The sequence below is a fragment of the Acanthaster planci genome, linkage group LG11, assembly GCF_054643075.1.
Source record: "Acanthaster planci isolate LZ-2023a linkage group LG11, COTS_SCS, whole genome shotgun sequence".
NCBI lineage: Eukaryota > Metazoa > Echinodermata > Asteroidea > Valvatida > Acanthasteridae > Acanthaster > Acanthaster planci.
Window position 1 is genome coordinate 15,574,027 of NC_141787.1, and position 12,587 is coordinate 15,586,613.

At 39.7% G+C, this 12,587-nt stretch overlaps 3 protein-coding genes across 7 annotated transcripts in view; 2 read left to right on the forward strand and 1 right to left on the reverse strand.

The window, feature by feature from the left end:
* Window positions 1–232: 232 nt before the first annotated feature.
* LOC110976343 (calcium load-activated calcium channel-like) lies at window positions 233–3,784 on the forward strand. Its single transcript, XM_022229528.2, has 6 exons — window positions 233–428; window positions 1,655–1,732; window positions 2,009–2,068; window positions 2,318–2,432; window positions 2,858–3,002; window positions 3,202–3,784. Exons 1-6 carry the CDS (start codon window positions 368–370, stop codon window positions 3,292–3,294), a joined length of 552 nt encoding a protein of 183 aa, XP_022085220.1. The 5' UTR covers window positions 233–367; the 3' UTR covers window positions 3,295–3,784.
* Window positions 3,785–3,859: 75 nt separating this feature from the next.
* On the reverse strand, window positions 3,860–8,854 carry LOC110976344 (uncharacterized). Of its 5 annotated transcripts, XM_022229530.2 has the most exons (8): window positions 8,720–8,854; window positions 8,596–8,627; window positions 8,323–8,475; window positions 7,517–7,632; window positions 6,642–6,742; window positions 6,071–6,150; window positions 5,626–5,677; window positions 3,860–5,323 (listed from the first exon to the last, which is right to left on the reverse strand). In XM_022229530.2, exons 3-8 carry the CDS (start codon window positions 8,386–8,388, stop codon window positions 5,289–5,291), a joined length of 450 nt encoding a protein of 149 aa, XP_022085222.1. In that variant the 5' UTR covers window positions 8,389–8,475; window positions 8,596–8,627; window positions 8,720–8,854; the 3' UTR covers window positions 3,860–5,288. The 5 variants fall into 5 exon arrangements, with proteins under 5 accessions (XP_022085222.1, XP_086999229.1, XP_086999231.1 ...); XM_087143103.1 differs by having other exon boundaries at window positions 8,323–8,627; XM_087143105.1 differs by lacking the exon at window positions 8,596–8,627 and having other exon boundaries at window positions 8,323–8,446; window positions 8,720–8,846.
* Window positions 8,855–8,936: 82 nt separating this feature from the next.
* nup214 (nucleoporin 214) overlaps window positions 8,937–12,587 on the forward strand; it is a 34,309-nt gene continuing 30,658 nt past the window's right edge. Inside the window, exons 1-5 of the mRNA XM_087143106.1 lie at window positions 8,937–9,050; window positions 10,133–10,216; window positions 10,473–10,605; window positions 11,494–11,565; window positions 12,311–12,459. Coding sequence (XP_086999232.1) covers window positions 10,175–10,216; window positions 10,473–10,605; window positions 11,494–11,565; window positions 12,311–12,459 — 396 coding nt within the window. The 5' untranslated portion in view covers window positions 8,937–9,050; window positions 10,133–10,174. The remainder of the gene's footprint in view (window positions 9,051–10,132; window positions 10,217–10,472; window positions 10,606–11,493; window positions 11,566–12,310; window positions 12,460–12,587) is intronic.

Below are 12,587 nucleotides of genomic sequence, written 5' to 3' on the forward strand. Positions count from 1 at the left end.
TGCAAATATTCAAATCTGTACTTAAGGCCAAGACTTTGTGTTTATCCCAAATAAAAAGGCTTAACTGTCTATCAGTAAATTAATTCCAAAAATTTAATGTTGAAATTTTCAATAAACACACCTTTTCACTAATAATGTTATCTTTTTGTCTCCGTAGCCCTTTTCTCCTTGTGCTGCATCTGTTAAAATCCTAAATGGGCAGTATTCGGGATTGGACGTTCTACATTGGCTGATTAGTACTCGCGACTTTTTGTTGAGCGGGTAGCTTCTGCTCTGCTGGTGTAGGTCTATGTTTGTAGTCAGTTTGTGTTCCACTTATTTCGGCTCGTTTGGCATAGGCCTTATTCCGATTTAACAATATTGCAAAATGTTGGCTGACACTATCCTCATCGTGGTCATCTCAGTCTGTACGGCGCTTCTGTCAGAAGGTTTGTAGGCTACTTTGTAAAATAATGATCTTCAGACATTTTGTCAGAACTTTTGGCATTGTCTCTTGACACAAACCGTTCTTGCTGTACCAACCATACGACGTGACATCGTGCACGAATGCTAAATCTGCATCACGAACGTTCATTAATGAAGACATCATGGATAATAAGTTACGTTTTTGGCTTTCCATGTCATTCCACGACACTGTTTATTGAAATCATGTTTTTGTATCAAGTTTGTACGTTGCAGGCCCAGGCTAAGCATTATTTAATTCCAGAACTGTGTAACTGTAATAGTGTAAGGTTTGTAGTACACAAACCCTTTCAGGTAGCCGTGTATAAATTCCCGTAAACACATTTGGGCTTTTTTGATTATGCCAGCTTACTCGGCTACTTGCTTCCATTCCAGTGACCAATTACAGTGCAGTATTCATCCATGGGTGACAGGAAAACAAAAAGAAAAACAGAAGCTGTGTTGCGATTGGTCAAGCTATCACACAGCTGACAGTGATTGAGAGTACATGCTGTAGATTTTCTGTAGTGTGGATGGGCAAAATACTCAAGAATTTCACCATTTTAATGAGGATACAAGGTGAATAAACCTCCCCATCTGACATCTGACTTGACCATGCAGGCATGTATGAAATTTGGTTGCACAAATAGCTATGATGGAAGGGTAAAGTTCGCACAATCAAAACAGCCAAAATGTGTATACCAGGCAAGATATGGGACGGAGGGGTACCCCCCTTACCTGTCCAATCCCTATACACACTCTAGACTATTGTTACCTAACACATCCCCCCAGAAGTCTGTAAAGAATTCCTGAGATTCTGATCAAACAATGACCAACACAAAGGTGGGGGTGTTCTCTCCGTCGCATATCTTGCTTCAAATGAAAATGCGTTTGTACATGGCTATCTGTAAGGTTTGTATAAACCTTATAATTGGTTTTTATAAACCTTACAGTTCTGGAAGTAATTAATATTTATAGCCATGATGATAGTAGCTGGATGCTGCCATCTTAACTTTGATTAACCAAGTCCAAGGCCAACAAACATAAAATCATTGATTCATAAAATCAAAAATAGGCCTAATTACCCTCCCCTTCTTAATTTATTAGCCTTTAACAAGACAAGTCTAATTTCCATGGCATAATTGGACACTATTTGATAAAAATAATTCTGAGGCCCTTGCTTATGTGATTTTTCTTTTCATTTTTCATGCAGGAATAACGTATGCACTTGTATATAGAACAGAGACGTACAAGAAGTTGAAAGCAGAGGTAGAAAAACAGAGCAAGAAATGTGAGTAAAACTGCAGTAACTAGATTTGAATTCCAGCAAGTTCAGAGAGGAAATGTTGACAGGGTCAATCTTAACTACAGTTTTCTCAAAAGAAAGATTTAATTCAGCAAAGCAGTTGGAAATTTTTCTTCAAGACATGCGCACTATTTCCATAGACGTTCTATGTACATGGAAAAATCCAACACCAGGAAAAATAGACAAATAATTTGCAGACAGAAATACATACTTTTTGTCTTCACATTTCTTACTGCTTCTATTTTTTAAATTGTGAAATAGTGGAAAAGACAAAAGAGCAGTTTGGTGATATCAGTGACAAAGGCCAGAAGAAGAAACTCGGTAAGTACACAGATGAATTCACATGTTGGTCTTAAATTCCAGGGTATCATTTTGGGGCAGAGTTAGGATGTACAGGCATTGTGCTGTGCATGTTTTCTCTGTGAAGGTTTTACCTCACCTCTGCGGCTGTTTTAGGAGTGGCCCCTCATTGCAAAAGCAACGCCTTACTTTTTGGGGGTTCCTGACCAGTTAGCAGTCGGATCATACTGAGGAAGAACATTTTCTGAAAGTGAAACTTTGTCTTCGCAGAACGCCAAGAAGAGAAGCTGAAGAACGATAGCAGAGATTTATCCATGGTGAAAATGAAATCCATGGTTGTTATAGCCTTCACGTTCACATCACTCATGGGAATGTTCAACTCAATGTAAGTTACACTTACGACGCCCCCCCCGCCACCGTCCGTCATCTGACATGTAGAGCCGTTGCTGATCTTTAACCGGGATTTGCTGACTGTTTGGATAAAAGTTTGTTATCTTTGACTTGCTGAAAGACAGTACTGGCTTGAGTGATTTCTGAACTGTTACTCAGATGGTTGCTTTGGGCAAAAAGGTACAGATTATCTGTTTTTGGTTTACTCTACCTCTTCACTGGATTATTCTGTCCCAGGGGGCACATTGTCACTGAAGGATCGAACCCCACCCTGGGGCACCATGGCTGGTAGAAGGGCCTGGGAGAGAGACTTTTGTGGCTTTGGAAAGGGACAGACTATCCCACCCTGGGTTTTAAAGCATGACCCTAAGTGCCAGAAGCAAAGTGTTTACTGAGTTGCCTCTTGACCTTTGACCCTAGATTTGACGGGAGGAATGTAGCTAAGTTACCATTTGAGCCCATTTCCTGGCTTCATGGCATCTCCCATCGGAATCTCCTTGGCAACGATTATACAGACTGTTCCTTCATCTTCCTGTACATTCTCTGTACCATGTCCATCAGACAGGTAACCAAGACATTGCAAACTTTGTGCTAGTGTCCGACAATTTTCAGGATCTCAATGCCCTTGTTTCTGAAAACATCTGTCACTGTGCCTTATGCCCACATTATCTTTACTTTAAATTATCTCCAGAAACTAAAGATGCATGTTTGAAACTATTTGTTTTGTTTGTCGTTCTAAATCTGACTCCATTTGTTCCTCACAGAATATCCAGAAGCTGCTTGGATTCGCACCATCCCGGGCGGCAGCCAAACAGTCAGGAGGCTTCTTTGGACAACAAATGCAATCCTCAAAATAGATTGGCCAATCCCGTTGCTTCATCTGGAGTCACATGACAACCATCTTGCAGCCAAGTGCTCTCAGTAGCTGTCTTTACAGCGACTATAAACATTTGACACAAGTCATCTCTTAATCTTTCAAACTCACAACAAAGGGATTCCAACTTCAGTAGTCATTTGTAATACGGCCTTCGAGACTCATGCAACTTTTCCCATGTTTGTGGAAGGAGGCATACTTTTTTGTGCCCTAGAATTATTTAATTGCACCTGGTATGTAATTTCAAAAGCTTCAGAGTACTCTGGTTTTGTTTAGAGGGGATTGGTCCTTATACTCCAAGAAACTCTCAATAGGTTAGTATTAGAAGATTGAGAAGGAACTTCAGTAGCATGTTTGAAGCACCCAATTTGTGGCATCATATTTTGTTACTTGAAGGCACTAACCCATGTCTTTGTTTCTGAAAACCAAAATATCCCAATTGTAAACAGTTTCAATAAAATTTTAAGCAGCAATTGGAAGCTCTTATTGATCTGTTATTTGGGGAGTTAAAGACTTGATATGAAATATCGTAAGTAAAACGCATGAAAAAACTTCCACACTGTGTGGTTGAACCACGTTTTATTTATACTTCGGCATTAATACAAAAAAATTTCAAAGTAATACTTAAAATGATCACCTCTGACAATTTGAAATATGAATGACCCAGAAACACATGAGTTTACAAGTTATTTCACTTTGTGCAAGGTGATTTAAGTACAAGCAAATTATAAAATATGGCCTCTAAAAGTCAATAAGGAAAGGTCAACAGCTGGGAATGTGTTCACCTCCTCTAATGCTATCGCTGCTTTCCCAAAATTGCAATTGAAAAAAAAATGCAGGAACAGCCATCCAATTCAGCAAAACAATTGTTACGATAAAACTAAGTTTAAGTTAACTAAACAGTACTCTTTACGGTATTTCAGAACTGCCCAAAGATCCCAATTAAAAAATACGAAGCAAGCATGTAAGAGAACAATTGTAATTTGTGCCATTAACAGAACATCACTTATGTAATCACTTTCAACAAAATATACACTCCAATTTGACAAAATTCTATTAATAAGTTTTGATTTGAAAAAGAATTTTATCACAGCGTTTTCACTAGTGAAGAAGCAAAGCGTGGAAAATAACTTTGTTGTGATAAATCCTGTGTATTTACAATATAAATTATTTATAACATTAGTTTTACCTTCCCTTCACCTCTTATGAAATAAGACAAGCGCAAAGGAATCATCAAGGACTGGATGACAAAAAAAGCACAGAGAAAATTCAGGATATCAGGGTTGGTAAACGAGACAGAACAGAAGATAACTAGAGGAACAGAACCCTGCTAGGCAACGTTGTGATGATCGAGAAGCAACTGCAAATGGTCTGAAGATGACATTTCGTAAGACCAGGAGAATTGAAGCTATACCGAATGCCACCTGCTGACCATGGTGACAGTTTGCTGGGTATCGGTTGAGTGGGTTGGCTGAACTCTCAAAAGTTCTGACGCTCTTTTAGATAGGAATTTCATTTTTGTCACCATAATGGTATGAAATAATTGTTCTCCTGGGTAGAAAGTGTGCATCCTGCACCAATACGCAGTTGGGAAACATCAACATTGAGCTGGATTTCACGGGAAGTCTGACGTTCTTTGCAACTGGCAACATTTTGCATTACAAGCAACCTCTACCCTTTTGGCAAAATCTCCAACACTGTACATGTATATGAAAACTTCCCAGGATTTTCGAACCACCAGCTGCAGTTTATGACTTTCATGAAACAGCAGATGTCAAACCATCCACAGAAACGCAGATTAAAGTTTAGGAGGGCATCCTTCAGGGTTTAATAATCAATTTATGTGTTCATTCTGAACAACTGGCAATGTTGCCACAGTCAAGAAGCCCTTGAAGATCGACAAGACAAGCACCATTGACTTCCCCGGATCCAAAGTTCTTGGATGAATGCTGCTCGGTGTCTCCCCTTACCACCGCATCAATTCTGCCTTGTACTTTTCACAATTATTGGAACTGCAGGTAAGCACAGAAATCAGGTGGTTTCTTTCGTAAAAAGCAAGTCTTTTACATTATCTGAACTTCAAAAAACCCCAAAATTAAATAAGTCCTGGATGTAAATGTAAAGTATTCATGTTTTATTGACAATAGTTTTTGCTTGGAAAATGTAGATAAATAAATTGGATTTTTAAGAACTTCAACTCACACCATAATGTACCTGCAATGCACATTTTTCTGTAATGTCGTAACAGTAATGAAGTTTTGTATTAACGCCAAGAAGATTAAACCTGAATTCTTGAACAAATTAATTTACTTACTGAATATAATTAGAAGAATCACTACGACCACAATCAGTAACAGAAGTCTCATCTGTCAAAATATAAACCCAAAATATGTCTTCAACTTGTCTTTACAATGGATATTTGTTGTCCAAAAATCATTGCCTTGTTCATTTTCTTAATCTTCCATTTTAAGCTTCTTTGCAATCATGTCTGAGTGATCTTCAACAGCTGGCGGCAATTTTACAGAGCTGTGAGGCCTCAAAATCTATTAGCAAACAAAATTTCTGCCAAGCAAATGCAGGTTTCAGACCAAAATGTTACGCATTCTATATATTTTTGGATCGGTTCCCAGTTGCTTTTTACTTAGAATATGAATTTGACGAGCATTTTTTTCTACTTAAGCAGCTCAGTGAAATTGGGCCCTGGGGTCTTTTCCTGTATAATCCAGATTAATTTTTTTTGGTCATGCTTAATTGACTACCTTGCATTCCTGCCACCAGAAGTGGGATCGCAGACCTTTGGCGCTGACCCGGAACATGCTGGCACTATAGGCCAGATCATCTGCAAATGATTGTGCGAGATTTGCTTCAATTCAACTTGACTTTCTTGATCCACGAGACATCTAAATCTACAAGCATATTTCAACAGTGTGGCAGTCGAGTTTATCACGAGTCCAGTCACACGTCCTTTCACAAGACTAGTCGTAAGTCACAGGGTGAGCAATGACCAGGGAATGCTCCTGTCACAGGACTTGGCTTAAGACTTGGCTTGTGGATGGACTTGTGACGGGCTTTAACTTGTGCTGGGATTGACCAAACACCGTATCTTTAACATGAAATGGTATCCAAACTTTCAATCACAGGTGGTGATCCTGGCTTTTTTTGGTTCAAAACTGAATTTTAACTACGTTGACAAGTGAATGTGTTTAAAATGAAACTGTGGGCTGTGGTCACGGGGGAAGAAACCCAACATGACAGCAAGTGAGATTAAATGTACATGTAGATGGACAACTTGCTTTGCTCAGTTTATCTGTAACCATTTGATCAACTGACCAGATTTTTCTTGCAAATCGTCCAGTCTCTCTCCTCTGTCCAGCACCTTGCCGATGTTATCATGCATGATTTCAACCACCTCATTCACTTGCCTCTGTACGCTGTTAAGAACATGAAACGATATCATGTGAAGGTAACATGCATTATTTGCTCAATGAATAAATGGAGTAACTCAGGGTAGAATTTGATAATTGGTCTGAAGGGTTACGGATTTGAGACATTCTGACTTTTTTTCTGACTTCTGAAAGGAACAAGCATAGATGTATTTCTGGAAGTACAATTCAAACACTGGTCTACGCCTCAGCAACTTGTTAAAAACGTTGATTATACTATAGATGCGTCTAAGATGGAAAGCTTGCGGGAAGCACCATGCAATATCTCTTTTTGAGTCTGTATGGTTCTGATAAGAACCGGAGAACCATACAGACTCAAAAAGAGATATTGCATGGTGCTTACCGCAAGCTTTCCATCTTAGTCGTCTGTCACCATGAATAGCTTGAAATCCCAACTATAGATGCGCATATATTTGAATTGCATATCTTTAAATGATTTCGTGTTTGTGGCAAGGGTTTTTAATTCAGAAGTTCATTTTGGGCCCTTGAAACTGGCCATCTATGCAGCGTTGCAGTCAAGTCTATCATAAATCCCTGCAAGTCCATCACAAGTTATCCAGTCTTAAGCCGAGTCACAAGCTATTCAAATGAGCTGTGACAAGAGCATTTCCTTCATCATTGTTCACTATATGACTTGTGACTGGTCTTGTGACTGGACTCGTGAGGGGACTTATGATGATGGACCGGACCATAGCACTGTTCTCTGACATTTAAAGGTACTGTTTGCAAGTCATCTAGAATGAAACTGCTTTAAATACAAACTGTTGCACTTTGGGGTCGGGTTGCATGACCCTCCTTGAACTTGAAGATGGAACTTTGCCACCGAAGAAATCTTCCTCGTCACTGACATCATCGTGGTATTCCCCAAGGAGATTTTCCTGTGAAAAGTAAGCAATACGACTTATTCTTTTGTTTTCAAAAACTATTTTTAAAAAGTCAAATTTTCAATGTGGTGTGAAACTAGGAGACTAGAGGAAGTCTAGTTTACCAATGTTGGCAGCAATACCAAGCCATTATTGTTGATTCAAAATGATTACTTTCCTCATCATGGTCATTGCTGTCTTAAATTAAATGTCAGTCTCACTGACAATTACTACATGTACTTGAAACAAAGTAAAAGGCTGAATATCAATCTATAAACATTCTCACAGTTGGAGGTTGTTCCACTTATTGCACTCAACATGCTAAAGTCCCGGCAAAGGATTTGCATGTTTTCCTCATTTTTTGCTGCAGCATGACAAAAATAACTGAAACCTTTTTGGTACAGTGTGGGAGATATTCATAGTGCATTTAAACAGTGAAAATTCAGGCACATTTGCTGTAAAGGTTAAGAGTTTAGTCAATATTCAGATTTTCCCCATAGACCGCAGCACTTTTTTTGCCCCTTTGAGTTTCAAGTGTGAAATATGGAATAGCCAACAACTGACCAATCAGAGAGAAGAATCAAGACTCAGTGACGATATGCCAACAGCAAGAATGTAGGCCTTCAGTGTACATCACACATTTTTATTCATTCCATCATTTTACAAAATTACTCTCAGTGTTCAGGTACTGCCAACAGTCCTTACCTTTTCGTGGTCTTGTGACCGTCCATAGTCCGATTCTCGAAACCGTCGGTCAAACTTTGGAGGCATGTTGACTTACTGCACTAACACAGTCTGTGTGATCACTGATGATGAGGACTCCCGAATACTAGAACCACAACCTTATTTGTTGCATTCCTAGTAGCGTAAAGGTGGGGGTATTGGACCACATAAGAAAAGCAAGAAATTCAACCAGCTGCGTAGTTTTGAATGCAGTTGGTGGAAATTCCTCTCCTGGTCGAAAATTTCCGCACTTACCCTAGTACTAGCTGGCGCTGACTAAGCTTAAGCTGGCAAAATGAAAATGAAGACGGAAGAATGTCAGATAATATTTATCATTAAAACAGTTAATTGAATAGTGATGTGTAGAGGCTAAGCTTACCAAATTTAGAATCTAATGAAGAGTAAAGAAATGAATTCAGGGCCGGTTTAACTCTCAATTTTTATAAGTATTGGTGAAGTATATGCGATTCACATGATTCAGTCTACATCATGTCTTATGTTTTTTACAGCAAATGATTATAACGCCATCGCGCGGTGACCGACGGACTAGTTTAATTTTTTTCTGTTTTGCCAGATTGATTTATAGCGCCCTCTCGGGGTCTGCATTGAATTGAAGTAAGTTGCATGTTTCATGGCGGCTATGCCTGAGAAGTTGTGCATGATTTCTTCCTAAAATTAGCTTCAAAACCAATAGGGAGAAGTAAGGGTCGGTAAGTACCACATTTCAACCTCAAGGCGATTTGAAAAGTACAGTGATAAAGGCTGAACTCAATGAGATAGATATGCAAAATTACACTTAAACGTCGGAAGAAATCGTCGTGATGTGGGCCTAGGCGCCTAGTCTAGCCCACTAGTGTGGCACGGACTCTCACTCACTCCCGATCAATCCTTAGCAGCCACGGAATTTCGTGTCGGCGTACTGAACATTTTCGGCGCACCCACTTATCATCGTGGGCGCAATTTCTTTTGCAAACGGACATGATCCTTGACCTTTCCGCTTTCTAAAAACCATTGACTGAATGATTTCACTCACGTGAAATAAAGTCTGACATCGCACTAGATCTGAATTCCATCTCAAAATACAAAGTTACAATGACAGTGTAGCATGGAACCAGAAGAAAACCCAGAAACATTCCTTGTGCATGCTCAATTGCAATATGGGTAAAACAGCAACAGCAAATCAGAACTGGTTTACAGTCAAATATCCACTAGCGTATTCATTTCCCCATGACTGTTCACCCTTTCTCATAACTCTATCCCACCCCCACCCCCCCAAAATGTTGTCTTCCCTTTTAACAGTTAGTTTTTTAACCCTAACCCCCTCAGCCTTTTTACTAGGAACCATCCCGAATCCTCCAAAATCCTCCAATTTTCAACATGGACAAATTGCGTTCAGCCAAAATCCTCCAAAATTTCTTGAATATGTCATTTGGAGGTGTGCCTAAATGCCCGAATCCCTTGGCATTTCCTGTCATTATGTTGAGGCAGTGCGAATGGCACTGTTGAGCTGTGCAGTGGATTCAAAAGAAATATTCGGCTGAATTTGTGCTTGACTAAGCACAAAAACATAAGGTTCAATCCAAGACCTTCACGTATGGCATCCTTCAATATTAGCCATGCACCTTTGCCGTACACCATGAATCCTCCAAATTCCTCCACTTTACAGACAAGGATTTGGGAAGATTTTGGAGGGTTAGGGTTAAAGATTAAAAAAATTGGAGACGGTATACAGAACCTGTTCCTGTTGATGTGATTCCCAGTAATGCTCATCTGTTTGTGATTATTTTCCCAGTGAGGCCTTGGGCCTATCACTTACTTCAAACTGAAAGTAATCATGGCAGAACAGGAGACAGGCCCTGCAGAGAGGGAAGTTACAGTGAGTTTTTATTGCAGAATCCATTCTTTTTGGGTAAAAACTCAGCTTGTTTTAATGCTGTGCAAATGTAGAGTTAAGGCTCGTCTAACTCTAGATCTATATTCAGTCGTACATAGGACATGGTGATGGAACAACAGTACGACTTTGAAAGCAACACGATTATTGCCTAAATTGATCTTTGTCCGCAAGGTTTTCTCATTTTGCAAACGTTGGAATCCTATTCACCAATGGGATTATTTGTTCTACCACTGCCCAGAATCTACGTTTCCACCAACTTACTCGTCTCAAGATATTTGATGAGAAGCCAGAGACGTTGACCCCTTCAGAGCGTTGCCAGTTGCTGGCCATCTCCAGCAAATATGGCTACACGTTTGTGGGCTGTGAAGCAGGTAAGACTGGTTGCAACCAAGTATCGTAGAGGTTAATTATATATAACAAGTTTGCCCTTACCCAACGTATATTAATAAGCACTGTATGCTCAGTGCTTGTCCGAGAGCTTGCGAAAAAAACCTCACAAGCTTATCGGACAAGTACTGAGCATATGGTGCGTATTAACCCTCCTTTGGTTTTACAGCACAAATATGCACAAGTGCCCGAGGTCACTCTGTTGCATGTTGGTGCAGTGCACAACACAACACAGCTGTGCTTCTTTGAGGTGTTTACCAAGTGACCCAAAGAGTGACTTCAGTATAGGAGGGTTAATATACGTTGGGTAAGGGCAAACCCGTTATATATAACTAACATCTCCCCAACGCCAAAAATACATCTTGAAAAAATATCGTAGAGGTGCTGAGCAAATGAAAGGGGACATCTGTTGTGGATTTTTCTTTATTCATCATTTCCATGGGCGGACAAAGAGTGTTCCTCTCAGAATGTTGCAACTGAAAATGAGAAAACAAGCAGATGATTGTCATGAGTTTCAACATTCGTTAAAAGTGCACACGGCCAGTTACCCCAGCAGTGCCAGTGCATCATTTGCTTGCTCCTGAAAATGATGAGAAAAAAGTAAAGTGGATGCCCCCAAACAAGTTCATACAAATTTACAAACATTTTCCAGAGGATCAGTCAGCATGCCTATCATTTTTTGAGAGGCAACTTGCTTTCTGCGGAACAAAAGCAATAAATCACTTAACAAACTCCTCTGCTTCCTGCAGCTTGATCAAATTGACCCGGGTGCAATTGTATGGTGCCCCCTGTCGAATTCTTTCGATAAAGGTATCGGCAGAAAACATTGCTAGACCAGCTCTCTATACGTATTTTATTATTTTCTGTTTCAGGGTTGAAGATTCTGAAAACAAAAGAGATTACTGAATGTAGCGACAAGCATCCAGAAAGTCCCAACACCAGCGGTGAGTTAACATCTTTCAACACTCGGTTTTCTTCAATGTAGAATTTAGGGCTGAATATTCAACCTTCGCTTTGATCGATATCCGAATATTCGGCCGTACCGAGGAGCAGATTGTTCAGGAACAAACCATAAACAAAATCAGTTGCAATAACGCACACAATTGTACATTATAACCACTGTAATAGCTTCTCACGTCTAGGAGTATCTCCAGCCACGATATAGCACGATTTAAGAGATGAACAGTACTTCTTGCTCTGTTGAAACTTTCTATTCCTTTCAAATTTTTTAATGAATAATTTACTTTGGAAAAGTTGTAAGATTTCTGTCACTTTTCATTTGAATCTGCTTGAAACAAGCCTCCATAGTGCAATTTTTCTCATTTAAAACAAAAGAAGAAATTCTCCCTTTTCAGGAATTTTGCATTTGAATATTCAAATTCGGAAAATAATATTCAAATATTTGATAATCGATCCAATATTAGATATTCGCCAAACGCCGTGCTTGAATTCTTAAGCTTTTGGAGTCTAATGATATTCAAAATATCCAGCGTTACGAGCTACATTTGTAACATGTCTTGTCCCTGAGCGGAATCCGTGCAAATAATGATACTTTGTTGTGTCATGTGACAACTCAGGTGAATAAGCAGTGTATCACATGACCATTGTTTACACATCAGAGTTACTGTTTTTGGCTCAGCCTGCTGTGAATGGTTCTGTTACTCCATGTCTCTGTTTTGTTTTCTACAGTTGAAGATTATGATTGCTTGAAAGTGGCTTTGAGCCTGCCACCTGTGAACCTGGCATTGAGTCCCGACGACCTCACACTGGCAGTATGCTCCATGACTGATAGCACCCTCTTGGTGGCGCTGTTTGATACCCGCACTCTTGTGTACAAGGTAATTGGCAGGTCCTGTCTGAATACGTTGTCTGCAGCACATGTGCAGATTATTGCAAGCCAAGTCCAGTTATCCAAATGCAACTTAACAAGGCACATGAAGAGTTGATAGTAGTCACATCGGGAAAG